The sequence below is a fragment of the Arctopsyche grandis genome, chromosome 4 (assembly GCF_051622035.1).
Source record: "Arctopsyche grandis isolate Sample6627 chromosome 4, ASM5162203v2, whole genome shotgun sequence".
Classification (NCBI taxonomy): Eukaryota; Metazoa; Arthropoda; class Insecta; order Trichoptera; family Hydropsychidae; genus Arctopsyche; species Arctopsyche grandis.
This window is the reverse complement of record NC_135358.1, coordinates 23,601,555-23,629,226: the sequence shown is the minus strand read 5'-3', so window position 1 is coordinate 23,629,226 and position 27,672 is coordinate 23,601,555. Positions and strand designations below refer to the sequence as shown.

General features: G+C 33.4%; 1 protein-coding gene across 1 annotated transcript in view; it reads right to left on the bottom strand.

Annotated features, from left to right (window-relative positions):
- Window positions 1–27,672, bottom strand: part of LOC143910916 (protein C-ets-1-like) — a 131,031-nt gene that overhangs the window by 1,299 nt on the left and 102,060 nt on the right. Inside the window, exons 5-8 of the mRNA XM_077429547.1 lie at window positions 26,898–27,098; window positions 26,408–26,581; window positions 2,073–2,441; window positions 4–207 (exon numbers count right to left, since the gene is read on the bottom strand). Coding sequence (XP_077285673.1) covers window positions 4–207; window positions 2,073–2,441; window positions 26,408–26,581; window positions 26,898–27,098 — 948 coding nt within the window. The remainder of the gene's footprint in view (window positions 1–3; window positions 208–2,072; window positions 2,442–26,407; window positions 26,582–26,897; window positions 27,099–27,672) is intronic.

Here is a 27,672-nt window from a genome sequence, read left to right as displayed (position 1 = left end):
TACCTGTAAAGCATGGTCCAGCTGGTGGGTATCCCCCGGCCATCTTATCGGGGGTGAGGAATCCAGCGTGCTGAAGATCTGCAGGCGGACCCCAAATACTGCCATCGGGTCCAGCACCAGGGCCGCCTCCACCTCCGGGACCACCTTGAAAGGTATCGTATGGTGATGGGTATCCACCTTCGTTACTATACGTGTCATGATACCGTGCTGCAAATAATGATAAAATTTTATTAATTTCAATGCATAGTCTGTTCAAGCACGTAGAAATATCTACTCTATGGTGTATTTTGCATACAAAAGGCGACGTAATAAATGCAGACGGTTTGATGCGTTGAATATTCAGTGGATTGCCGTAATGTAAAGTGTGCGTATGTGCACTCACCGAATCATATTTCAACGGTATGAATAAAATTTTGAATTCACATTTTGTATTATAATTGAAAATCTTTGAAAATCTTATAAGTAAGATAGATTTGCCACCATTAAATCAATTATGTATAGTTGCAACTTATTTAATTTTTTAAATTAAATAAAAGATGCATAAATCCAAATATACATATATAAATGTTTATAGTTTTGCAATAAAATAATGTATTATTGTATAAACGAAAAAAACAAGTGGTTTAAGAATATGATATTTAATGGTTAATAAATTTATTGCATAGATGTCACTTTATTATCCCTTAACAAAAAAACGAACTTTATTGTTATTTAAAACAATTTCGAGAAAAAAATACGTACATTCAAATAAATTTCAACATTTGTAACTATATACAACTAAATAATTTACCAATAAATTGAATAATACATTAATGCTATTATTGCGTATTCCTTGTCAAAATATAATTCTGTATAATATTTTCCAATAAATATTGGAAGAATTTCGCAATTAATTTATATTAAATAAATATAATACATTGCTATAATATGTATGAATGTAATATGAAAAGCGGACAGTTTGATTATATTCACGTACATACAATGTATGAAATCCATAGAGTAACTATTTATAGTTCAGTGCTTTTATACAAACATACATACATGTGTAGGTACATCTATGTAATTGTAGTGTGTGCTAAATCTTCATTTTCAATATAATAGCCTTGTAATAAAATAACGTTTTATATAACACTTAATAATATTTAAATGATATACTTTCGCCTATTCATAAAATGATAGATTGACGGAGGGTGCAAATTATAATTGTTATTTGTTGAAATATTTTTAGTTAATTTATTTTTATAACAAATTTTTAAATTTCGCCTGTGGTGCGCGTCTCGGTATTAAACGTATTTAATGTTCGATTATCATTTCGCTATTTCAATAAACTGATATAGGAAAATTATTATTTCAATAAACTGATATAGGAAAATTATTATTTCAAAACTATTATTTCAATAAACTGATATAGGAAAAAATTTCGTTTGGAAATGCATGAGGGAGAGGGCTAAGATAACTCTGAACGCGGGTGGCCGATCCCCTTGGGACGGGCCTGTGTAAAAATATATGTATATTTAGGATCTACCTCGTTTCATGAACATGCAATATCTCGTTCAACTTTTTCAGTGTATTTTGTCGTCGAGTTTGTATATAAACAAAACACATATCCGAAAGTTTTTTACATAGTGAAATACTTATTTTACGAGATAAACATTAATAATAATAAAAATAATATATAGTAAAAATCGATTTTTTGATATTTTAAATATGTTTTAATAGCTAAAAAACTATGAATGGCCACAATATGCCTTGTATATTAAAGATATTACAAACATGTACCCAAATACATTTTTGTACACAATATACAAACTCCCGTTAAACCCTTTGAATGCTGACCAACGTCGAAAAAAAAACAAAAACACTGATTCTATTGAGCAAAACTAAATAGATCCAATTAAAAAATAAGTATTTCCACGATAGATAAGCACCAGTACGCTTAGCTTTCAGTCATGAATTCACCGTTCTAACTAAGCTAATACAGTAAAATTCATATTTCCAAAGATAGCATCGATGATCATACCTGAATTTACAATAGATAAATAACGTAAAACATGGGTATATTTAATACTTACATCTGGGGTATGGCTTGACGTAGTGTTGGGGTTGATATTTGTGCTCGAGCACTTGGGGCGACGCAGCGTAGAACTCTGGCGAACTGTCCGCGTAGGGAGCAGGCTGATGATGGTGCTGATGATGGGGCTGGTGGTGATGAGGTGGGGGTTGGTGATGGTCGAGAGGGTGCGCATGGGGGTGCGCGTGGTATTCGTGCTGCTCGGGGGAGAGGTAAGCTCCGGGGGCCGTGGCAGGAGCGCCCGCTCCAGGCCCCGATCCGTAGCCCTGAATGAAGCCGGGGGGCGGAGTGCCCGCACCGGGGCCTCCGCCCACGCCTCCACCTCCGCCTCCGCCACCTCCACCCGGCTGACCGCTCGACGTATAACCACCTGAAAATAAATCCACGATTAAAATAAAAGCCACTTTAGATCATACATATGTATGTACATCCATAGTATGTACATACCTACGTGATTATAATTATTGTATCAAATTAGCTGTCAATTTTAAGTTAAAAATTAGGTTTTGGAGTGACCTGTCAATATCTATATGTATAGTAGGTATAGTATAAAAGTAGACTACGTATAAATAATCCATATTATCTATATTTTTTTGAAGAATTGAAGACATGAAATTACTTAAACTTGGTCATTAATAAAAATAATGCAAACAGATATTTGAAATCAGGGGCGTCATTTGGAGTGGGAAGCCGCCCCCCTAGATTTTAACGGGAATAATATAATATTGAAATTCTTTAGAACACGATTATTCCCAGAAAAAAAATGTATTTTACTCCCAAATATATTTTCTATTTTGAAAGATATTTGTAAAACTTAAAATTAAAATTCATATTCACTCATTTTTTTAAATATATATAATACACCCCCCCTAGAAAGCCATTCCTTCCTGGTCAATGTTGACCCCCCCCCCCCCAGGTAAAAGCTGAAATGACGCCTAATTGAAAAATTTTAACTCCATTTACGACTGTCCTAAATAATAAATCTTCTAAAAATACAAATTTCTTATTAAACATAAATGTAGTTTATTATTTAACTATCTAGCATTTGTACGTTTAAAAACTTTTTGGGTAAAAAAAAATAAATTTATCAGTTCAAACTATAAAATTATATATGTACATCATTCCCCCACACAGTTTCAATGCAATTTAGCCCCTTATAAAAATTTAGATAACTCAATTAACATTTAGTCTAATTTTAAACATGAAACGTAAATTGTGCAGTATTTTTTTTTAGAAAAACTCAATTGTTGCATTTACAAGGCAAAGTTGAATCTAATTGTAAAATACAATAACTCGTCGATGTCATATGTAATATTTTAGTGAAAGAGAATCTATTTGTATTTTTTTTTATAAACAAGGGTGCTCTTTCGTATGTATATTTCAATGAAGTAAACAAAGTAACGTGCTAGTGCTTTCCGAGAAAAGTGTAACTAAGTCAGTTAGTTAGCAACTATAAAATAATACGACTGGAGTATAATCGGCTCTCGTCGGCCGTAACAGGATGTGTCGGGAGATCTGAGAGGTTTTCCAAGAAAATTAACACGTCAACGGACGTAAAACTGTTGGCAGGTTCAATTATATTATCCGTATCGTGAAAATGACCGTTTTAAACGCCAATTGCACTCCATGGAAGATTAATAGCGAATAGTAGTCCGGTCGTGACCAATCACGAATTTCGCTATTGGTTTCTGTCGAATGCGGAAAAACTCCGTAAGACTCTTTGTGGACACACAATGAAAACGCCTTTGGAGCGAATCTCCACAGGCGATTCGGCTTTAAGTCGTTTCCTCCCTTTGTGTTCTTCAAACTTGATTAGTCAAAAAAGCGTTAAAACTCATTAACAGTGATGCCAATGAAAGTTTCGCTGGAAAACGTTAGACATCGTTACGGGAAATCTGTGCTCGAATTTTCACGATGATACCGAACTATTGAAATTGTTCAATTTTTTCATACAAAATTATTTATTGAGTAAAACTAATTTGCCATGCTATTATAAATTTGAATTTTTCATACTAAATGATAAGTCAATTGCATTTAAGTACGAAACGAAACATATCTTATGTCGAAACATTATTTCGAAAATATCAATTCAGAAGTCAAATTATGAGTGGGTAGATGAAGGAAACTACTAGCAGCGATTAAATCAGAAATTACCAAAACAGTTATTAAATAAATTATCAATACCTATAGATAAATACCAATACACGACAAACAATTTATGAAGTGTCGATAGCAATCGGTAGTTCAAACAGTCAAAAGCCATTATCGACTAATCCTGCTTTCCATACCTACATAAATTTCAATTTGAATTTTTTGCTTTATTCCTGAGAAAAGATAATTAAGTGTTGTTTATCGAATTCCACTTTAATTTGTTGGAGTTCTATTGGTTGAATATTAGAATACGAGTTGATATGTATAGTATGCTTGAAAAGCTTAAAGAAAAACTGATCTGATTTTACTTACGAAATGTCCCGAAAATAACCAATAAGAGTTTTATACATTATCAAAAATGTGAAATTAAACTTTGAGACCTGTAAAAGGACAGATTTTCTATATTACGAATGTTGAATCAGATACATACGAACGATAGAATGACATTTTATGCACTTAATGCCGGCCACAATCTATCAAGTCTATCAAGTTTGCACAATAGACACAATGGTGCGTGTAAGATTTCGCAATGTTTTAAAAACGATAAATTTTATGCATCGATTCAATTCAATTACCCCAACTTCTACTATAAACTACATATGCAGGTAAACATCAATAATTTCAATTAGAACATCATTCGGTTGGCATTAAGTATTAGGATAATCAGTCGATACTGAAATCCGGACAATAATCGATCGCTCGTCAAAATTCACAGACGAGTATAACCATATCATGGACTAGTTAGTGGTTAGCATGCCTTGCTATGGTCAGCGTGGTTGTGAGTTCGAGTCACACTGGTTGCTGCTGTCTAGACCTTGGTTTGTGACCAGCTCGGTTGTTTCTTATCAGAAATTGCCAATATTTATGATTTTAATTGGATAGATTCCTGCACAATTGGCTTTCCCTCCCCATTTCTCTCGCAAAATCTTGAGTTATTGTGTTATATCTCAGGTTTTGGTAAAAGTCGGAATTCTCGACAGGGCGGACCCTCTAGGCTCGGAAGCGAGGCTGGGTCGACCCGCTCCTTCCTGTCATTATCGGAATATTAAATTAAACATTAATTAAATTAAACATGAATTAAACACAAATATCGGAAGGCAAAGATCGAAAATCGGAAGATCTTAAGTCGAAAGATCAAAAAAAGGGTGCATGGTAAACGGTACATACTCACTTAATTTACGCGAGCAGGGTACAACAGGAACAAGAGGAACATGCTTTTCCTCCCGTATTCTGCGCGCGCACATTAATACGGGAGGAAAAGCCTGTTCCTCTTGTTTCTATTGTATCCTGCTCGCGCAAATTAAGTGAGTATGTACGTGAGTATATACCGTTTACCATGCACCATTTTTTTATCTTTCGACTTAAGATCTTTCGATTTTCGATCTTTGCCTTCCGATATTTGCGTTTTCTGTAATTTAACATTCTGTCTCGTCACGTAGACTCGATTTTCAATCTTTGCCTTCCGATATTTGCGTTTTCTGTAATTTAACATTCTGTCTCGTCACGGAGACCGGGTTTCGATTTATGTAATAATTATGTATAAAAATAATATATATATATATAGATATATATCATTTCTTGAGTCTTGTTCTGTTTAGCACACTCGTCGCTTTTAAGCAATTTTGATAGGCGAGTGCGCATGATTAATTGGTGTAATAAAATAAATATCGAAAGCACACACAATGAAAACGAAAAAATACAAACGGAGAGAAGCGATAAAGCAAACCGATAAAACAAAAGCAGACAGACGTTGAATATTCATGCCCGATAAGCGACACATAAACCAAATGCACAAAATTCAGACAATGCACATTTACGCGTCGAGTGATGTGATAGAAAAAGGAATAAAAAAAAAGGAATAAATTGGTGATAGGCGATGAAGCGTGGAGTTCAGAGTTGAGTGAAGATACGAGCGGCTTTTTGATTGGTCGGCAAGATCCGCCCAGTGGGCGCGGCCACCCCACGCCCCGCCCGCGCTCTCGACTTCAACACCTTCGCGCTTCATCTGACACGCTTGTTTTTCGTTTTTTACTTTTTTTTTAATTCGTTTCAAATTGACACACGTATATACATGTCCACGGGCTGTTTGCGTTTCGGTATCGTGTGTTTGCATTTCTGATTATGGTTAGACCCGTTTAAGTGGGCACAGCATGTGTTCTTAGAAATTACGCATGTTAAGTATTTATTATTTATTATTATTGTTATAAAAAGCTCTCTTCTACTCGTGTTTGCCGCTCGTTCGAATGTGATTCGCTTTGAACGTATAATGTATTTAGCAGTGGTGTGCGAGCAATAAATAGTCGAATGACAGGAAATATTGTGAAAATACACATATCCTGTTGTGAAATTTTCCAATGAGAATATTCTCTAGTTCTGCAACAAACGTTACAATATCTAATATGAATTCTAATTTAAGCTATCAAGCGGCGGATACTTAAATTATATTTTAATTATACGTTGCTAAAAGTTTTATCAAACGAGGATTAAAGCCACACTTTTCTTCATTTCGAGAAATATTTTTCAAAATATAATGTTTTGAGTTGAAAAAGGAGGTTAGTAAAAAATATTTTAAAATACTGGTGGCCTGTAATACGTTTATTCTTTTTTTCTGAGATTCTGGACATATCGAATTAAAATAAGTGATAACAATTTGTAAATTAAGTCAAACGGAAATATTGTTTTTGGAACTGAAAATTGGACTTCCGCCACTTTCAAATATAACGGCTCATACTAAAGAACATACGCGATTTTATAAATAACAAAAAAATAAGAAAGCATTTACGACAGTTGTTATACAAAAATGTACAAAAAATATGGTTTATGTGACAATCGAATGCAACATGAAACTACAAGTGCCTGTTTTCCAAATGATTAGATATTCCTAATAGTAGATATAATAGGATAAATAGCAATGAATGAAAGGACAAAATTTCGTTCGAAAAACATATTGTCTTTTAAATTATTACCAAAAATCAATACAATCTGAAACAAAAAATATGTATATATGTATGTAAAACGTTTCTGGTAAATGCGTATATTTAAGTTGTTTGTAAATATTTGGTAGACTTGGGTACTGTATTTGGCATTGATCAAAGTTCAAAAATTGCAATTAAGTTCATCATGAACACTAGTTATGTATATATTATACTAGTTGTTTTACCCGGCTTCGCTCAGTATTTGTAATATAAACAGCGTAAACATGGCGAATCTAATAGTAAATATTCATTTGTTTTTTTATTAAATTTATTTGAATCGAAAAAAAAATGACTCTTCGTCATATAAATTTTGACTTGTTTACGAAATTCCCAACCAACAATACTTACATAAAAATTCTCTTTCGAAATTATATATTAGATATATACATATATATACAAACGTTTATAATACTAAAAAATTCCGAATTCAATTACTTTCCAACGAACGCACAACCTAAGCCAAGATCAATTTCAGCTTTTCACCTGGCATCTTATATTTACCCTGGGTGATTTTTTTCGATTACCATAGCATAGCATTAACTGACATACGAGCTCCTTGCGTTTCACTCCTTGAGTGGTTGGTGTAGATATATTGAAAAATAAAAAAAATTGTGAGAGCATACGTCTACCATATGCCAAATGAGCACGAGCGATCCCTTCGTAAGGACACCCCCTTATAATATCGTCCCGAAAGTAGCACCACATGTCGCATAGCACCTCGACTCGATAGATTCTTCTCCATTCGAACGTTAACATTTTGATTACGTTCGCTAATGAAGTCGTTTTATGGGGAAATCGTCAGAAACGGATGTTGCCATATTAAACTCGAGTATATTATATTAACGAATTATTTATGCACGCACAAGAGATCTGAAATGGCTCGTCGAGAGATTAAGAACCCTCGCGTGTCACGTTTAACGAATAAAAATGTTAGTGGCGAAAAATTATTTAAAATTATGAGACAGGAAAAATTTTAGTTGGGAACAAATTTCTTAATAAACCACGTATACAAAGGATGTGAAAAATATCTATGTTTTATATTTACCATTTTCGCAAGAATTTAAGTTTTACAGAATTCATGAAACCTAAGAAGTTTAGCTGGAATTAAAAAAAATCTAAAAATAAATAAGAAATCGGTATAACAAAATATAAATCGAAAAATAAATTAATAAATTCAATATAAATTTTATATGTATGTAAGTACTATGTGGTGGGCCAAATGTCAGTACATAGATATATGTTAAGGAGTCAATAACATTTGTATTAATAAACGAATTTCTATGATATTATATACAATTAATGTAAAATGTATAGAGATTTGTTTTACTGGGTATAAAATATGACATTTTTATTTTTAAATAAGGTCCATTTCCTGATGCCACTTCCCAAGGCGATACTCTTTCGACTGCGCTTTTCGTAACGTAAGTTAATTTTTGAGGCTCTAACGTTTGAATTTCTTTACATTTTATTGTTAGAGAAAGCAGCTCAATGAGAACATGCAAATACCTGCTCTTTGATATCCTCACAGGAACAAATTGTAAGCTGAAACATCGAGAAAATCCTCCTAATAATTAAGTTTCTAGGAAAATTTCAGGCGATTTTTACACAGAGGCAATATTTCAACTGTGATTAATCAATCAACGATTGACGCAGAAGAAACACTATCAAAATATTCTGCAAATATGTACCGAAATAATAGTAAAAAATACCATCTACATAAGTATAGTTGCAAAAAAAAAATTACAATATCGACCATTTAACAGGATGCAAACGGACGGATTTCGATAATGTATTTTTTTACGTAATCCGATTGGAACATTTCTCGAATAGGTTGCGGCTTAAAATGAACACGTAGGAATATAAATATAATAGGTACATTTTCCCCGCGAATTTGAATGTGGCGACGGCTTCGAACTGAACGGCAGGTGGCACCTGCACCTGCTTACTGCCTTCCAACCGAGATACCTGCACTCATACAAGATACACACTCGTATTCAAAAGGTAATATGTGTTAGACGTTTGTACGTGTATACGTGTTTTAACTCGACTATACCTACGCTCATATAATTAATATTAACGACACTGCAATTAATTCCTACATATTCTGTAAGTTGGTACGTCACGTAAATGTAATGCTTGTGTGGTATATACTATCCATGTATCGTTGAATTTTAATTTATTCGTACTGTAATCTTATTAGAATCTTACCTGAGAAGTTTTATCGTAAAGTGTGGCGTCTAGAATAAATCTTTAACGTGTCATTTGTATGATTTATGCGTATCCATTTAAAATGCAGACTTAAATCGTTAATCAATTATATTCCTTTGTATGATTGTAAAGTTAATATATGTACATCAGAGACAATTTCCAAACACGGGATTTTCAATTAAATAATACAAAATAAATATATAATTCAAATATTAGCATGATTTTGATGTGTTAACAGAAATCGTTTTATATATGTAGTTTTAATAGTCGATTTCTTTGAACAGTATTTGCAGGATAATAGAAAATTCTGGATTCGAAATAAATTAACTGCTACGTATGCATATGTAGATATATCATAAAATTGTCGATTCGAATAGATAAGTGTGTATATTACTAGAGATAATAGTTAATCATATAAATATAAATTATGTATAAATTGAGTGGAAAATCTTTAAAATTGAATATTTATAAAAAAATCCATAGAAGTATTGAAATTAAACATATTGCATTTATTTAAAAAAACTTTTTTCATAAAACTGCGATTTAGAATTTTAAATTTAATAACTTTCATTGATAGAATATAATAACAGAATTAAAACAATGACTTTTTAAATAAATTATTTACTAATATTAAACCCTTGCACAGGATTACAAGCTTTCATTAAATTTTCAAACGCATCAAAAGAATGCTTGATTTATAAACCTGATAAGTTTCGAAGGGATGCAAAAAACAAATACATACGTCATCAACATCCGGTATCCTAATTTGGAAAGTATGAATGAACGATGCATGCGTGACAGCATACAAAGCAGGGGACACCTAAAACACACACCTGCGACACACACTTTGAGGACCTTTCGTCACGAGCAAAAAAAACGATTTTTTACAAAATCAAAAATTCCCAAACTATGTGTTGGGATAGCGCAAAAAGTGCGAAAGTGAAAACGGATACTTGAATGATCGTGACCGGAGCTTTTCGTACACCGGAAGTGGCTCAGCTCGACACTTCCGGCGGACGCTGACCGGCCATCAACAGCTACGACTTCAGAATGCTTATCCTGAGAAGCCTCACAACGAAACGGAAAAAAATCATCAGGAATATATACATAGACACGTTACTTTAGAGACAAAGAGACAAAAATTGAAAGTGAAACATACAGACATACAATATTCCCGTAAAGATTAATATAGTAGGTGCCCGCATTTCATACGGTCACGGAATTGCAGTTAAATCTAAACGGTCCATCCGGTGTGTAAGAAGACACAATTTCGTGCGTTTTATATATGTATGGACATGCACTGCGTTAATTGCATGTGTTTTGTTTGAAGAAATAAAATATAAAAGTGCGATTAATGTATGTGTATATTTTGCAGTTTGAAAGTTCGACCAGCACCTGTTCCGACGATGCTATCGCGCATAAATAAATTAAGCCTCTCGAATGCTCGAATGCACTTTATATCAACGTATACATACTTTATGTATGTACTGCTTTGATGTTACAAAAAATTGTATGTATGTAACAAAAAGTATGGAGGTAACTTTTGATCAATTATGACATAACTATTAAGAGCATGTTTATAATTAACCCACAAGTATTAAGTTAAGTTGTTATTAACCAAGGAACTTGATTAAAAATTAATAAGCTAAACAAATGATAAATAAAAATTTAAGCGAATTTGTAAGTTTTGAATAAAAGCGACTGTTCGAAAAGAAGCGCAACCATTAAAAATGCGTGTACGAATGCGTTCTGCTATCAGTGTACGATTGATTAAAAAGCTATTAATATAAATTGTATCAAAGTTTCAAACGCATCAAAAATACGGCAAACAAAAAATTTTAGCCAAAAATGAATTTACACTTTGGATTTTATTTTGTTTGAAAAAATAAAACAAAAGAATACATATTAAATTTATAAATCAAATTCGAGGTTCTTATTATGCAAAATAAATACCCGACACTACCTCGAGTTGTTGAAGAAGAAGAGACAAATATCAAAATAACAAAATTTTTGAGCCTAGAAATCTAAAGCAGAAAAATAAGAGGAAAACTTCCAAAAGCATGTAGTAACTCTGTACGGAAAATCTTCGGTATTCTTAGGGAACTTCTCAAAGAGACTTTGCACAGTGTACCTGTGTTGAAATGAGGGCTGAGGTCCAGGTCTGTGTATCCAGGACAGTCTGCGTAGAAGGTGTCGGCCATCAGCTCCAGCAGCACCATATTATTGGCCGGCTGGTCCGCCGCCGTCGTGGCCTCAACTTCCGGCCTACACCGGAACACCTCGACCGGGCCTTAACTCACTATACACCTAATTCTACTGGCAAATCCTGCCTGACTCCATACACACGAAACGATATAGAAAAATTTCGAGAGGACCAAACCAAAAAAAAAAATCACACTATTCGAAAACACACGTCATGTCTCGGCGTCACACTTCGCTCGAAGTGAGTAACAACCGAACTGGCGTAATATTACGCTGCGCGACCGTTCGATACGAAGTGCACGACTCGACTGAGTTGCCGGCACACGACCGGACGCCGACAAGCCGAGCCGAGTGGAGGCGGAAAGAGACGATCGTCGCCGAACGGATACCTCCCCCTCCCCCTCCCCCACGGGTCGGACTGCAACACACCTGCTCGTGTGTGGAGAAGACTGATCGGACGGACAATTATGTATAGGTACGAGTATCATCTCCTCGCTGTGTGCAGAAATAATGCGTGAGTGTTGAATCAAGTTGGATTCATTTTTATTGCCAAATTGGTATAAAATTTGGACTGAAAATCTCTTTCAAGTTTTATATTGGTCATTTATGCAGGAGAATCGTATTAGTGTCAGTGATCCGCTCGAGGCGCAAGTCGATTGGTTGTTTGTGGTGACATATATGATGACTCGATGAATTAGGGATGAGATTATTATAGGTCAGTGCAGCTTTATAATTATCAGAATTAGGATCTGTATATCAGATTAAATGACTTTGACGAATTTGTTTGAAATTTTGAAACTGTGTTTAATTGTGCAACCTTTGCCTTAATTTTGTAAAAGTTAATCATACTAAAAATAAAATGAATGGTGAAAAAAGCTAAATAAAATTCAAAAGCAAAAAAAAATTGTAAATTTTCTGTATTTTTCAGCTTTTAATTGAAGTACAAGTGAACAATCTATGCAATTCAACTACATACCAATGGTCTCATTTTTAATTTCATACTTTCCATTCATATACATAATTTTTAGTTTCAACTTTGTCAATTTACGAAATGTATGTACGTATATGTTTATCGGACTTCAAAACTATAAAAGTACAGTTAGCTTTTCTATAAACAACGGAAAAAGCATGAAGGAAAAAGAAAAATAATGAAATTGTAAGAAAACTTGATACGAAACATATCGCCCTACTACATTTTCATTCATATTTTAATTTCCTCTTTCTATTTCCTAGACTGATTCAGGAGGGTTTTAGGAGGGTTGACTGCATACAATAAATGATGATTTTTTTACATGAAAATATCGACATGAATATGAATCAGACTATAATGAATATCGAATTATGTAGACAAAATCAAACATGTGTGTATGTATGTACATACATATGTACTGCACTCGCAAAAATTATAATTAATATATCCGTGTGATTTTCAATGCATGAATAATGATAATAAATAGCATTTCACAAAAAAAAAACAAACATTTCGATATAATAACTTTAATTAATCAAAGGAAGATTTAAATCTATTATAACGCGGCATAAATTAAGCGGTCGAAAATTAATCGCACGACGTTCGTGAAATATTGCCATTTTCTAGCGCCGTAAAAAACAAATAAAACGAAAATTACTTTGTCGATGTGTATAATATTTAGATAAGATCGTACGAATTAGTGTAGATAAATTCAAAATTTTTAACGCAAAAAAAAACGTGAAAATTCTCTATACTAGTGGAGAGTCGGCGCGAACCGTCAGTAACGACCTCACTTAATCTGAGGTTCAAAATAAACAAAGGATTTATAAATTTGTTGAAATGTAAGAGACGAGAGGTGGTGGACGATGCAGACAATGGCCGCTGATGATGCGTCATCAACGCACAATGGCCAGCCATGGGAAAAATTGTAAAATAAAAAAATACTACTTATAAAAGAAAAAATAAAATACCACTCAACACCAAACAGACACACGTTTTATATTTATAGATCAATTTGATACCAGTCTAAGTAAACATACTAATGATTTTCTGAATTAATAACTATGTATTGTTAGTTTTAAGTATCTAAAATAGTGTCTCAATATAATTTGATATGTGTGAAGGGAATTTTTGATTAACAACTAACTGTGAGATATTGACAGAATTCTACATACATACATACATATTTGACCATCTCCTAAGAAACAAAAACAAAATATAGAAATCCACAATAAATTTAATGATTTGCTGAAAGTAGGTGCACTTTCTTTTCCTCAAAGGCTAACAACATTTTATTTTCTGTTCAATAAACATAAAAAATATATTATCTGTATTCAAAAAAATTTAAATATATCATGACTTCGGTTGTCAAAAACTAATATATAAAACGCTAGGAAAATTTGACTTGGATTGAAATTTGTCCAATGTCAATCGACGTATGTACATATGTATAGACATCTCATCAGTACCTACATACATATATGTATGTAGGTACTGATGAGATGTCTATCGACGAACTGACAAACCACGCAATGTTGAGAGCCTCTGGAAAATTGAGCAAAGTTACAAACCAGGAGTGAATCTCTATATTTACAGAGGGGTTTAATGTGATTCGGCGAAGCGGATTAACACCTCTGTGAAACAAAGCGAACCGAAATACGCGAGTACTTGCAGGTCGGTCGTCCATTGTCCATTGTGGGGCGACTGTGGGAGCAAAAACACCACGGCTATAACATGACCATGGTGTGTAACTGAAAGAAGACACAGTCAAGGTTCAAAGAGACAAGGTCACAGCGAGAAGACGACAGTTTGAGAAGCTCCGATGGAAACCCCGAGCCCTTGAACCGGAGCCACTCTCTCACCCGCATAAATTAAACTGTAGGTACATTTTATATGTATTGATAATTTGCAAGGACTGTGACGATGTATGAATATAGATAGTTAACGAACACAATCCAAAATATGAAATTTAATTTAAACGAACTTGATTTATAGGGGTGGATCGATTTAGGATAAAAGAGTATAAAAAATAAAGCGACAGTTACATTATTTAAGGAAAATGTCGTGAAAATCAATATGTTCAAAATTTCAAAAGATATACATATATAATATGTAGGTGTCTATAGAAATATTGTTTCACCAAAGGAAAGGTGTGCTTGAAAAATCATTCACTTTTGGCACAAAATATTTACAGTTCGAACTATATTAAATCAGACTTGATTCACCGTGAATCAAATACAACGTCAACAACCTCATCAAAAAAATGATAGAACGATCGTACATTGTCCCTGAAAGTCATCACTGATCAGTATGCACGACGAGCGACTCCTTTAATAATAATACATTAATTTAAACTTTTCAGCACAACTGTGCATCGCGGAAAAAATTGCACACTCGCAACACGAACCTATATTATTAGCACAGGCTACGCCCAATTTTCTAACAATGAAGCTGCTTCAAAGAAAAGCGGGTCTTCCGAGAAAACTCGTCTAAGAAATGACAATAAAGGTACGCACATATGTTATACTAGTAAGAGGACGTACACGTGTTGGAATCGATATCGAATTACGATTTCCGCTCACAAAACGGAGGTATTGGAGACGATTCAATAAAATGATATATTATATACCTGTAAGGTACCTACTCTAGTCTCAATAAATTGCAATGTAAGATTTTGCATAGAAATCCGATCGAAAAAGGACAGATTTAATTTCAAGATAAACTCTGTTATTCATCGTCATTCTGTATATGTGCATGTATGTACATACGTTGAATGAACTAATGATGGCTTTGAAATTGCATTGCATTTTAAGGAAAATGGTGTGTGCAAGGAAATTGATTTATCTAGAAATTCAAGAACAAGAAAATACGTTCTATATGAAAGGGAGGAACCATTTCTTACTTGAACTGCATAGTGGAGATTGAACGGAAATGAAGACAATACCGGTAGCGCCGGAAATAAACAGACGACGCGAGAAGCAAACTCTCTTAGACGATAAAAACTGTGGCTCGCGCCGTCACATAAGTACATAAATGTAATATTGTATATCTATATATCGACTTCAAAAAAGCCGAAAAATCCTCTTGACAAAATGCCGACAGCGATGTAAATGTAAGTGTGTGGTGGAGAGAAAAAACCGCCACATGTTCGCGAAGACAACAATTAAAGCTTAAAAAGTTACCAAAATAAAACAATGCGAAAAACTCCGAAAGTTTGATGATTGATAAGCATATATGTAGGTGTATAAAATTTGTCAAAAATATTACATACATAAATTGAAAGACTATGTACATTTGCAGTATATAATTCAACTTTCTATCAAAATATAAACATACTATTAAAATATTATAGTATTAACAGTTGCAATGAAACTATAGGATTTTTTAATATGGGCAATATTAAATTCATATTTTTTGTTTGTTTGAATATTTGAGCACAACATTGATAAAAAAATGTATGACATCTAAAGAGCAATCGATTATAAATTCATATAAATATGTAAATAACTGGTAAAATGTCGGATTCCAATTTAAATATCACCGCAAAATAATAACGATTAGATTGCAAAAATTATAGAACAGAAGCATTTTATATTTTATAAATGAATCCGTTAATTAAAAATAATAATTTAGTGCCACGTGTCTTCCACTTGTAATCACGAATCCCACCAAGAGTTATAGATCCAAGTCGAAAACATACGTTCACTGCTATGTAATTTTTTCATTTAGTACTACACAAGTCATGAACCGAGCGTCATTTTCACTATCGAAAAAAAAGAAAAACTAGTATGTATTTGTGTAATTTACGATAAGAGAGTCCACTTTGTTTTTTTTTATTCATTCTAAACATCAAACCGCGTTCGTAAAACGGGAGCCATTAAGGCTAATTCGCAGTTTCGTGTCGTGATTTACATCCGACAATTTAGTGCTAGATAGATCTCGATACGAAGAGGAGAACCAGATTCGTCAGCCCAATAATAAAAAAAAAATAATAACACGTGAAATTACCCTTTTGAATTGAGAAGCCGCCGAAGAAACATACACCACTGATTAAAAACTTAACGATAATATACCTACATTAAAATAAAAGTATATGATATATTACACTCGTAAAATATATACGACGGCGTCAATTAGATAAATTCAGCCGAATTGACGATCGAGATAATATGCAAATTCGCGAACAGGTAGCTGGATGCGAAACGTTCAGATTGATTGATATTGATGGTATATTTAGTTTACGATCGAAAAATTGGTCGCCATTTTGCTTGTGAAAGGAGTCCTTCGGCGAAAGAAGTGGGGTTCGAAGTGGCCCTTCGATGACCGTGAAGGTATGAAAGTTCAAAAGAACCTTTTAGAATGGGGCAAAAACACAATTACGCTTGTAAATGTAATTCGAAAGGATATTCATCCCTTGAATAAAAACGGGAGGACGTACAGTCGACCTAAATGCATATCACGCAAGTATGCCTTTTTCAGATCCTTCATCAATTTTCCATTTCGATGTAATTACACGTTTACAATGTTTATATTTCAAAAGAGAAATCAAGATTAAGATTTCTCAGGAGTGCGATATTTGAAAATAATGGTAGATTGGTATTACATTTTTCAAAGTCCGAACTTCTTGGCGCAAAAGGACGAACGAAGCTTTAAAACATCGATGAAGATCATGTCTATTTCTGTTCCGTGGAAAATAAAACAGTGAAAATAATATGTGTCAATGTATAAATAAATATATAGATGGTGAAGTGTGTGGTTGAAGCATTTAACGACACGTAGCTCGAGACACGTGCAGAAGCAACATCCGGTGCTCGGCCGTAGAACAGATCCTGTCTCTGGAACACGTGTGTGCGTAAAGCAGGTAACTGGCGATGGAGCCAGGTGTTGGCAAAATTCGACCTTACCGATGAAACCTCTTGAGGTCCTGCCCCGAAAATGAAAGGAAATCGAAAGAACTCTTGACCGAGTTTCTAGATGTATTCCAGAAGAACAAAAAAACGCTATAAGAAAAGGTCACAGAAGATATGAAATGTTGTGACGTGCATTCCAAATTTAAGAATCTTCAAAATCATACATTCAATCCAACTGAAGCATCACTGATTTGATTAAAAATATATTCTGCGGATTTGATATTTTTTTGTTAGCTTATTTTAAGATAAAAATACCTAAATAAACTTCTCGTTGAGAAGTTAACTTCCCGTCATTTTTAACATCTTGTATGCACAAATAGTGCAAAAAATCTAAATCTATCAAAAAACACGCATATTCCATTATTTTTATAGCGAACTAAAAAAATAGTTTAAATTTATTATATTATCGTTATAATAATTAATATAAATATACGGAAAATATTAATAAAAATTGCCAGCGATATAAAAAAAGTTTAGTCAACTATTTGATATTTATGTTTTATCAAAATGTTGACTCGTCCAGCTGTGAGGCCTGACCATGACTATAGAAAAACGATAACGAATGTGGAATAACGATATCAAAACACGCCATGGGAAAATTAACAAATAATAAAAATATTAATTAATATACAACGAAAATGCATAAAAATTGAGAATGGAAAAAAAAACAAGTAAGCAAACCAATCAAAAGACCACAATAAATTATAATTCACGTTCAACATCCATAAGTAGGTTTGTTATTTACTTACGTTTCACTGGCAGGATGTTTCCAATAATGCACAAAGTTTGAGACATTAATTATTAAACCAATATTTCCTACACTGATGATGCTGAAATATGTTGTTATTAATTTTATTCACATTTATTAAGTACATACATAGACGAAGGGAATGAAGAGTGGGAACACAGGAAGCTTGCGGCTGGTCACCGTGATAACGTACCAGGCCGAGATACCGAATTGTGATAAGCTTAGCTAACCATAACATACAATAGTGCGCTAACAAACCATCCAATTTTAGAATAGCAGACTTCTCAAACCCACAAAAGAATTTAAAATGAATTATTTAGCGACCGCAACCTACACATTCTGATTGAAATTTATGATTGCGGAAATTTGTAAATTCACTTCAAAATATATTAAATGGATGACGACCTTTTGTATACGTACAACTTTTGTATACATACATATATAAAAACGATCAGAACAGTGTGGACGATAGACGTCACCGTCACGGAAAGAAGATGCAGTATTTTCAAACGTGTCTATTACGATTATTTTTCACCATGGTAATGGCGGACGTCATTTCCACTTATGTTGATGACCAAACCGAGCAAAATGGCAATATTTGAAAACGATCTGATAAGAACCCAAACTTCGTCAGGCGACAAAATCGATTCTGAACTAAGAAGAGGTTAGTAAAAAGTATATGTATATAAAAACAAATAGTACTAACATAAAATGGAAAGCAAGCGATACTGAGAATACTCGTATGTCATCCATAAATGTACCACTAAATGATCACATGAGTGATAAATGGCCAAAAAGGGGAAGGTTTTAAAATAAAAATTGATATACACACTTCAACAAACTGAACAAAAGATAAGAAACGCAATCTAAACATCTCCACAACGCTCGAGATTTCGAAGAATTCTCATCTACAACAATCTCGTTTCAAACCCTCTATCTAAAAAAAAGAAAAACATTCCAGAAAAAAGTGCATCCATTCAGAGAGCAGTTAAGATAAAAACGTCCCGCTTCAGATTAAAACGTCAAAATAGCGCACAATCGATGCATTGAAAAAATTATGAAAGAGGATATTCAGTATTGGATATACTATACTTAAGCATGCGAGACTATAATACAATATATGAATATACTCGTAATACCTTACGAATAGTTGAGAGTCTTATACGAAATTCAATCGAATCTACACATTTGAAAAGAACCCTTTTAGAGGAATGATCAAATTTCAAAGGATTTATCGGTGATTTGATCCCATTGTGCAAAAATTGTTCATTTGGCACCTTTTCGGCAAAACGGACAATGCACAGAGAGCTCCATAGTATGAACATTATATTCAGATACGATGATAAAAATGATGTCATGCCGATTCCAAATATTATTATAAATGCAGAAAAAGTGAAACTACATGCAAGTTTCCACATACGACCCGATTTTCCCCGTGCAAGGACACGACTTATGGTCAATTACCCTAATGGACTTATACGCGATATATAATAAATATACATACACATTATCATTTTACTGCGAATATTGCAAAAATTGCATATTCACTGTCTGCATATACATATGTATATCATATGTATATGGGATTTAACACACTAAGTATATGTATGATTATACATATATAAATAATAAAAGCGTAGGCACATTTTTCAAACGTTTATCATACTCGATTCATACTACGCAAAACGAATCGAGAAAAAAATAAAATGTGAGATTGTAGTAAAAATTTTCCGTGAGAGTCGAATTTGACTGATTAACAAAACTAATGAGTGTGTGTAGATCAGCGCCATGCAAAAAATACCAAACATTGTTTATACATACAATATTTGTAATATTTCGATTGTGTGATTCAAATTTTATCACACAAACACTATGAAAATAAGTTTTTTCCGTTAAAAAATAAAAAAAAAACAAAAACCTAACGTTTTTATAGATAAGTCAGCAACTGATAGAGATATCAACTATACATAGTTCTGTAATCAAACAAGACTTGTTGAAAAAAGTTTTTCAACCAAAATTTTAGGGGACTTAAAGTGTACACGTGCACACGTGTAAAGTGACAGTTGTTCAACATCCGCTGCAACTTGATCCTGTTAGCACGTGCGTAATACTACTTAAACTACTACCCCTACCGATCATCATCGTTATTCTTTTTATTCAAAAACACGTATGTATGGATGTACAGAACATACCTATACACATAGGTAAGAATAATATATCATACAATTCAGTATAGGTAATCGTAGTGTCATCAAACTTCGTAACGGTCGCTACATTCGCACAGCAATTAAAACCAATTATTTACACAAGAAACGCTAAAAAGAAAACGAGCGTCGTTAACGTTTCACGATTAGCGTTATCGGTCGCTTTTCCAATTCCAACAGAACATATTTTGCATTTTGTACTGTTTGAACTGTGTTTTTCGACGACAAAAAACCGTATTTACGCACACGCTCAAAATAATTTTTTTAATTGCAATACAGGATGAAGTAGACAAACAAAATTAAAATACATTGTATTTTATTGAATATGGAATATCGTGATCACACCATAGAAATACTTGAACAATTGTACCTACATACATATGTATGTGCAAAAGCTCTTCGTATTTCTGTAGACAATTATAAAATTATAATATATGGGAGTGAAATATTTGATCGCATGTGATAAAAAAATGCAACTTCTTCTTGAGTTTAGAAACATTTTTTTTTCATTATTATTTTTAATTACTTAAAATAATTTATGTTCTATTATATTTTTACTATCAGGTAGTCTTAGTGTTAAAATCTCAAAAAGGTTTGTCTTCTCATTATGCATTACAATATAATAAAATCGTAATAAATCATTAATATGAACAAGTTTTAATTAAGATAAATTGATTATTTTCGATATTGGCTAGTAGAGATCGCGTCTGCGATTAAATGGATGTAAATCGATTTCCTGCATGTAATACGCGTATAAGAGAAGAAAATATCTATTAGTTTTTCGGTACACAATGTCTAGCCGTTAGCCTTGGCTATAATATAAACCTTCCTATTCATAAATACATATACATGTTGGAAAAAAAATTAAGTAATGGTGCAATTTAATAGATAGTAGTAGTAGTAGCGGCTTCCATTAGCGGCCAGTTAAAAATTGTTTTAATGAAATTGTGTGGGAAAATTACTAAAACTCATAACAGATATTCCTTGGATTCAAAAAAGGTTCTACTGAAACACCGCAGACCTTTTTATGTAAATGCATACATATAATATATGTAAATATAATCTAGTTAAGTTCCACTCAACTCAAAAGTTCAAAGTACAAATAAATAATCAGTGCGGTTTTATATACATAAGATATTAAAATCTAATCTAAGATTATACATATTAACAGTAACTAGCAAGCAAAACTACATCTTTAACATGTACAAAACTTATACATACAAACTTTAAATAAAAATTCTTACCTTTCCAGACCATTATCATATCCAGCTTGTTGCACAAAAAGAAACAAACAAATCAACCAATATCACACATGATTTTCATGCACATTAAATTAGTTAAAGTCACAATAATAATACATCACTCAAGATAGACCAAGATTGTATTTTATTGCAATTCGAATCAACACTAGTATATTGAAAACCGCACTTGACAAAAAATAGCGGCACATACGCGGTTTTTGTAATTATTATAATTTTGATAAAGGCGGACGGACGTCGTAACGGCTCGGAGGCCGAAAGTATGACTGTCAAGAGTCGGATCAGAAATCAAAAGTGAAACAATGGTAATAACAAACGCGCTGCGAAATAACGAAGGTGAGCAGTCGGTTAGTTAGCAAGCTAGTGGCAAGGAGCTGGCCAACCAGCCAGCCCCACCAGCCGTGCAAATCAGACCGAGACCGAACGGTTCGAAAACGAAAATCTGACATGTGCGCAGAAGAGGAGCTCACGCACTGGCCGGTGACTGGTATTACACAATCCGCGAATTGTGCAATGTCGGATTTGTAAATTCGGCGCCCCTGAATTGGTGGGCGCCCGGGGCAAGTGGCTTTAAGCTCTGCGACGCGCGCGCACCTGTACTGCCCCTGCACGACAGCGCGAACTTAAATTTCACTTTACATATTAAATTTTATGCTTCTATTTTACAAATGTGGAGTTTGTGTGATTAAATGGTAATTTACACATTCATGAAAGTTTAATACAGGGTTATAAAAAGTTTTTTTTATTTAGAAGTAGAGAAACTAAGACACACAAGGCCTTGTTGCCACAACGCAATCTTCCGGTGAATAATTAAGATGAGCTGAAGTAATCACGATGTTTATTATTATTATATGTTTATGCGTCATAACAAATGCTCGTGTGTAACATTTTTGTCTGTTTTCAGGTGTAATAACGTAAAAATATGTAAATTTAAGTTTTCATATTACACTGCAATATCTACAAATATATTTTAAAATAGATATAATGAGCTATTAAGATCTTACATAAATAAATTTTGATCGATACATATAATAGAATTCAGCAAAAAGAGCTCACTTAATAAATATAATATGTAGATTAAAAGGTAAATAATAAATTTTATAAAAAAAAAGATCAATATTTTGATACAACAAACGAGCCCTTAAAACTTCGATTATTTTAAAATAGCAAAATTTATTTAATAAAGACAGAAAAGAAAAATACGAGAGACAAATTAGTACCCACTAAAAAAACATATTTTCTTAAAAAACTAAACCACTTAATATAATTTGTGCCCAAAGATTTTTATTTCTTTGCTATTATTGATCAGATTTGAACGTTAGTAAAAATGAAAAATACAACAGCAACACGTTCACTAACTACTAAATTTACTTTAGCATAATCAAATTAAATGTTTGATTTAATTAAGAATCAAAATTACGATCAAATCATAAATGTATGCATGTATGTATGTAGGTACTAGGTCTTCCTAACAAAATATTAAAAATTCAATATGGGATTGTCAACATTCATTTTCCAAACATATGTATGTACTTAGTACTTACGCACTCGGCATAAAACCCCGTCGCAATCATGAAATCAACGTGTTCAACCATAGAATCGCTGAAATCGTCGATAGAGAATTTGATGAGCAGGGTTAAAGAAGACATAGACACACAAACACACCCACATATCCCAAGCTAAAGAGTATTTATGTATTGCGTTTGTTCTGTGTTCGTCGAGCGTATCGCTAAATATCGTCTATTTGCCAACGTTACTCACATAGCCATTATCATATTGCCGAATGTGTCTTGTGTAACGGCCATGGGCTCGATATGCGTATCATACGCATCATACTACTTAGATACAATTTATTAAATCGATCGTTAATCATCATTTACATGTCTGATCCGTTGCAATTTGCAACAACTCCAACAGAAGCGACTGCATTCGACCGAACGTCTGCATGATCAGGGACGTACAAGTACTGGACATGCCTGTATTTTCCAAAAGCTCTATATTTATTGCATTTTTGAAAGCTTTTATTTAGTTTGGTAAACATCAAGAGCCTGTATATTGTCATTTAACATGTTTTCTTTTTAAATAAGTTTTCTGTCGTATTTTACTTACTATCTGAATATTTTACACACATAAAAGTTCTCTCATCGTTATGATTGTAATAAAATATCGATACTGTAACTATGCAAAGGTTTCCGTGTCAAGAGCTGTGAATTGAAGTATTTCTTAGAATACTTAATAGTGAAAAATGGAGCAAATTTTCGGAACAGTCTATTTATAATAGCTTACATGGTGGAGTAAATGATTAAGATGAGCGACGTGTACATATGAAATTGTCATATAAATATTAGTGTTCATTTAATTTATTAGTGAAAATTGCATTTGGTCGCAACATCTTAAAAAATACGTAAGAAACTGCTTACTAAAAATGTTTTTCCTTAGATTTCTTTGAATAATGTACAAGTCCAAAAATGTGTCCACCCCTGCAAAATAAATAAATAAATAAGAGGAGCACTCGGTAGCAGAAGCAATTATTGAGAAACGATCGTTGCATTACAACTTCAACGTTTTCTTTGTGTTATGAACTACGAACTGTCCGTTTCGGTTTGATGCACTTGCAACAGCCAAACGCGGAGGGTGCAAGGATATAACAATAGAAAAAGAATTTCACACGCGAATGCACCTCGTCGCATTCTTGCAGAGTGAGAATCAAAAAATAGCATTATTAACCACGTGAAGCTCAATGCGTTCTCCATCGCAAAAAAAATACATTTGTCAATATGTATGTACATAGGTACATAATATAAAAATCAAGATTACTGTGTTTACGTTAACTTCGTTGGCTACGGCGGTCGATTGTGCCACGTTTGGAAATTGCGCAACCCCTCGATGATTCTACATACACATATATTGTGACGAAGAATCGAGGAGACGAAGCCAACTTGACGTTTTCGCAATGCGTTTTCATGCTCACCAGAACAACCGGGTCGAGTCGAGGTATAGCAATTTTACTGTACTTAGAGGACCAATGTTACATACGGTGAAGCAATATGGCGGCCTCGCGTGAAATCAACGTACGCAAAAACGGCCGATTTTTATATAGATATGATAATTCAAATACGCAGAGCGATTATTCGTGTAGATTAGAACTTTTTGAAATGTAAACGATTTCACAGTAATAATGTATGGGTGTGATTGAAAATGGACACGCAAGTAATTATGTACATATTATTTCATGAATAGAATTCGAATGCTAATGAACTTTTGATACTAAATGTTCAAAAAACCATAAGTAATACCTACTTAGTTGTGTCAAAAAATTGCTAATGTGGATTCTATGAATACATACAGTGGTGTGCTTGAAGCCGGTTCTTCAGATTATCAGAACCGTTCGTCAAAATTTTTCAGATTTGATAACATTCAACTTGTTTTTATTACTAATATCAGTTTTATCACAAATACTAAAATATGTACTTCAAATCGCGGGAAGCGATCTTTAAGCTTTTGCTACTAGAGGGGGAGCTCGCAACCAAATTGGAAGCTACATATAGCTAAAGAATTAAACGTAGAAATAATTAATAAATAAATAGTTCTCAAGTACATATGTGGTTGGCAGGGGGTCGACAAAAAGCAATCGTCATTATTTTCAAATATTTAAATTGTAATTCAGTTACACAAAGTTGAAACACTTCGAAATAAATTCGCCTACGGTTTTAATTACTTTTTAACTACATTAAAACAATTTAAATGTAATTAAGTTTTTAGGAATACCAAAAGTTCTGAAAATTTAATAAAATCATTGAAAATGCATTCAATTGTATGCTCATTTTAAAAGAAGTAAATTTTTAAGAATTCGAAAGATGTGCTATTTATTTTAAACATAATAAAATATAAGAAAAAACACACTTTTGTAAGTTTGTATTCATTTTTAATCTATCGACAACAAAATTTATCAGTTTAGAAATTTTTTTCATGAGGGGGTGCAATTTAATGTTGAGAAACAGAACCGGTTGATAAAAATGTAGTAGCACACTATTGAATACATATGTATGTATGTATATCAATGTAGAAATTGTATTTTCACTTTTTTAAATGTAAATTCACTTTTTTTTTAAGTAAACAGTACTAATCTACAATCTTCATTATAACGGGGATTATTTTCAAAAACGTTGAATAAATCTTAAATCACGTGCTTTAATTAAGAATTGACATTTTAGTAATAGACTACTAACTATAATTAGCATTTCAATACTAAAGGCAGAGGTAATGACACAAATTGTCTAGACATGTTCAATTCAGACAATTTGTTTATTATATGTATGCATATAAACTCAGCTTGGTCTACAGCAGCAGCATCGGTAGGACCAAACGAAAACACATACATATTTAAAGCAAATTCCATTAAATATTAACGAACCACAATTGAAAAGAATCCGAACGAATTTAGTCTGATGAAAATATATGACCTAGCTCTACGGTCAGTCCACACAACAACACCCCATCTACATTATACATATTATATTATACATAAATATAAATAAAATACTTTTATTGCGAAAATTTCAACGTTAAATACGGCTCGCGATATTATCCAGACATCGCGTAAAATTTATTATTGGAGCGAGACGTGTACACAACACGCGGGAGTTTGAAAATAAATCGGGGCTAAATTGAACGCTTGTGATAGATTTTTAGAATTTCTGGTTGCTTACCATTGTGGGCAGGGTGATAGGGGTTGTGCTGTTGGTTGATGGGAACTGGTGCTGCAGCGGCGGAAGCTGGGGTAGGTGTAGAGTCCAAATATTCTGTCAGGTCTGGTATGCACACACTGCTCTCGTACATATTCGGTGGGACGTTCTCTAGAAGTGATCTTTCCTTTTCTACATCTGAAAATTTAGATCAATTCAAAACCGTGTTCAATAATTAAAATAATTTTATGTTTCAACTTCTGAGTGAACGAATTATCCATTAGAATTCATTTGAATCTATAACAGATTTCGATGCAATTTGAATGCATTCATAGTGTAACGAAAAATGTTTTGAGGTCATGAGCTAAAATTACACCGAAACCTTGGATCTAATAGAATAGTGTGTTCCATTACAAAACGTAAAAAATCGTGCAAACGAAAAAGAAACACCAAGAATGTGTATTCAAAATCATATTATAAAACTTGAATGATAATATTGTGCATTGTATCATACCTTTCTGTAATATTTCTAGATGTTCCCAAAGGATATCTCCCATGAAGGCAGGAGCTCTCGCCAAAAAAGCTTCTCTCCCCATGCCACAAATATCCCTGCCTCTCATTCTGAAGGTCTGAAGGGTCAGACCTTCGAGTGAGAACTCGCGTGTAGCCCAACGAAGCCAATGAGCGACATGCGTTTCGGTCCATTGCCGGGGATCTGCAAAAAAGAAACAAAAATTATATGTAGATACGTTAGTACACATATTCTTAAGTATTGCCATCGCATGTCGAAAGCGTTACATTTGCGGTGTTTTGCAGTATTTTGCAACAACATTCGATTGTTGTTGGCATCGTCTGCCCAATTCGCCGAGAGCATCACACCGGAACCTGAAGGCCGCGAGACCACTCGACCGCGAACCGAGCTTGCACCACCCCTGCTTTATAATTGGAAAGGGTTCCATACGAGAACATCAATTGCCTCGTTTACAAAAAACAAGCATAAGATCAATGCAATAAATATTTCATTACTAAAAATCATTTTCCATAGAACGGTTAAAAGAGCTTTCAAATGATCGCGATTGAAAGAAAGTTTTGTCGAAGAATTTGTTGAAAATTTCATACATTACTGTAACGTCTACGAACCTAAATTGACTGTATGTATTTAAACAGTAATTATATATTTGAGTTAAATATTATGTTGCGTAACTCTCTCCCATCTCACCTATTTTCCTAATTTAGACTACCCATCTTCCTTTTGCCCGTTTACATTCTCTTGGGTACCATTCTAGCAC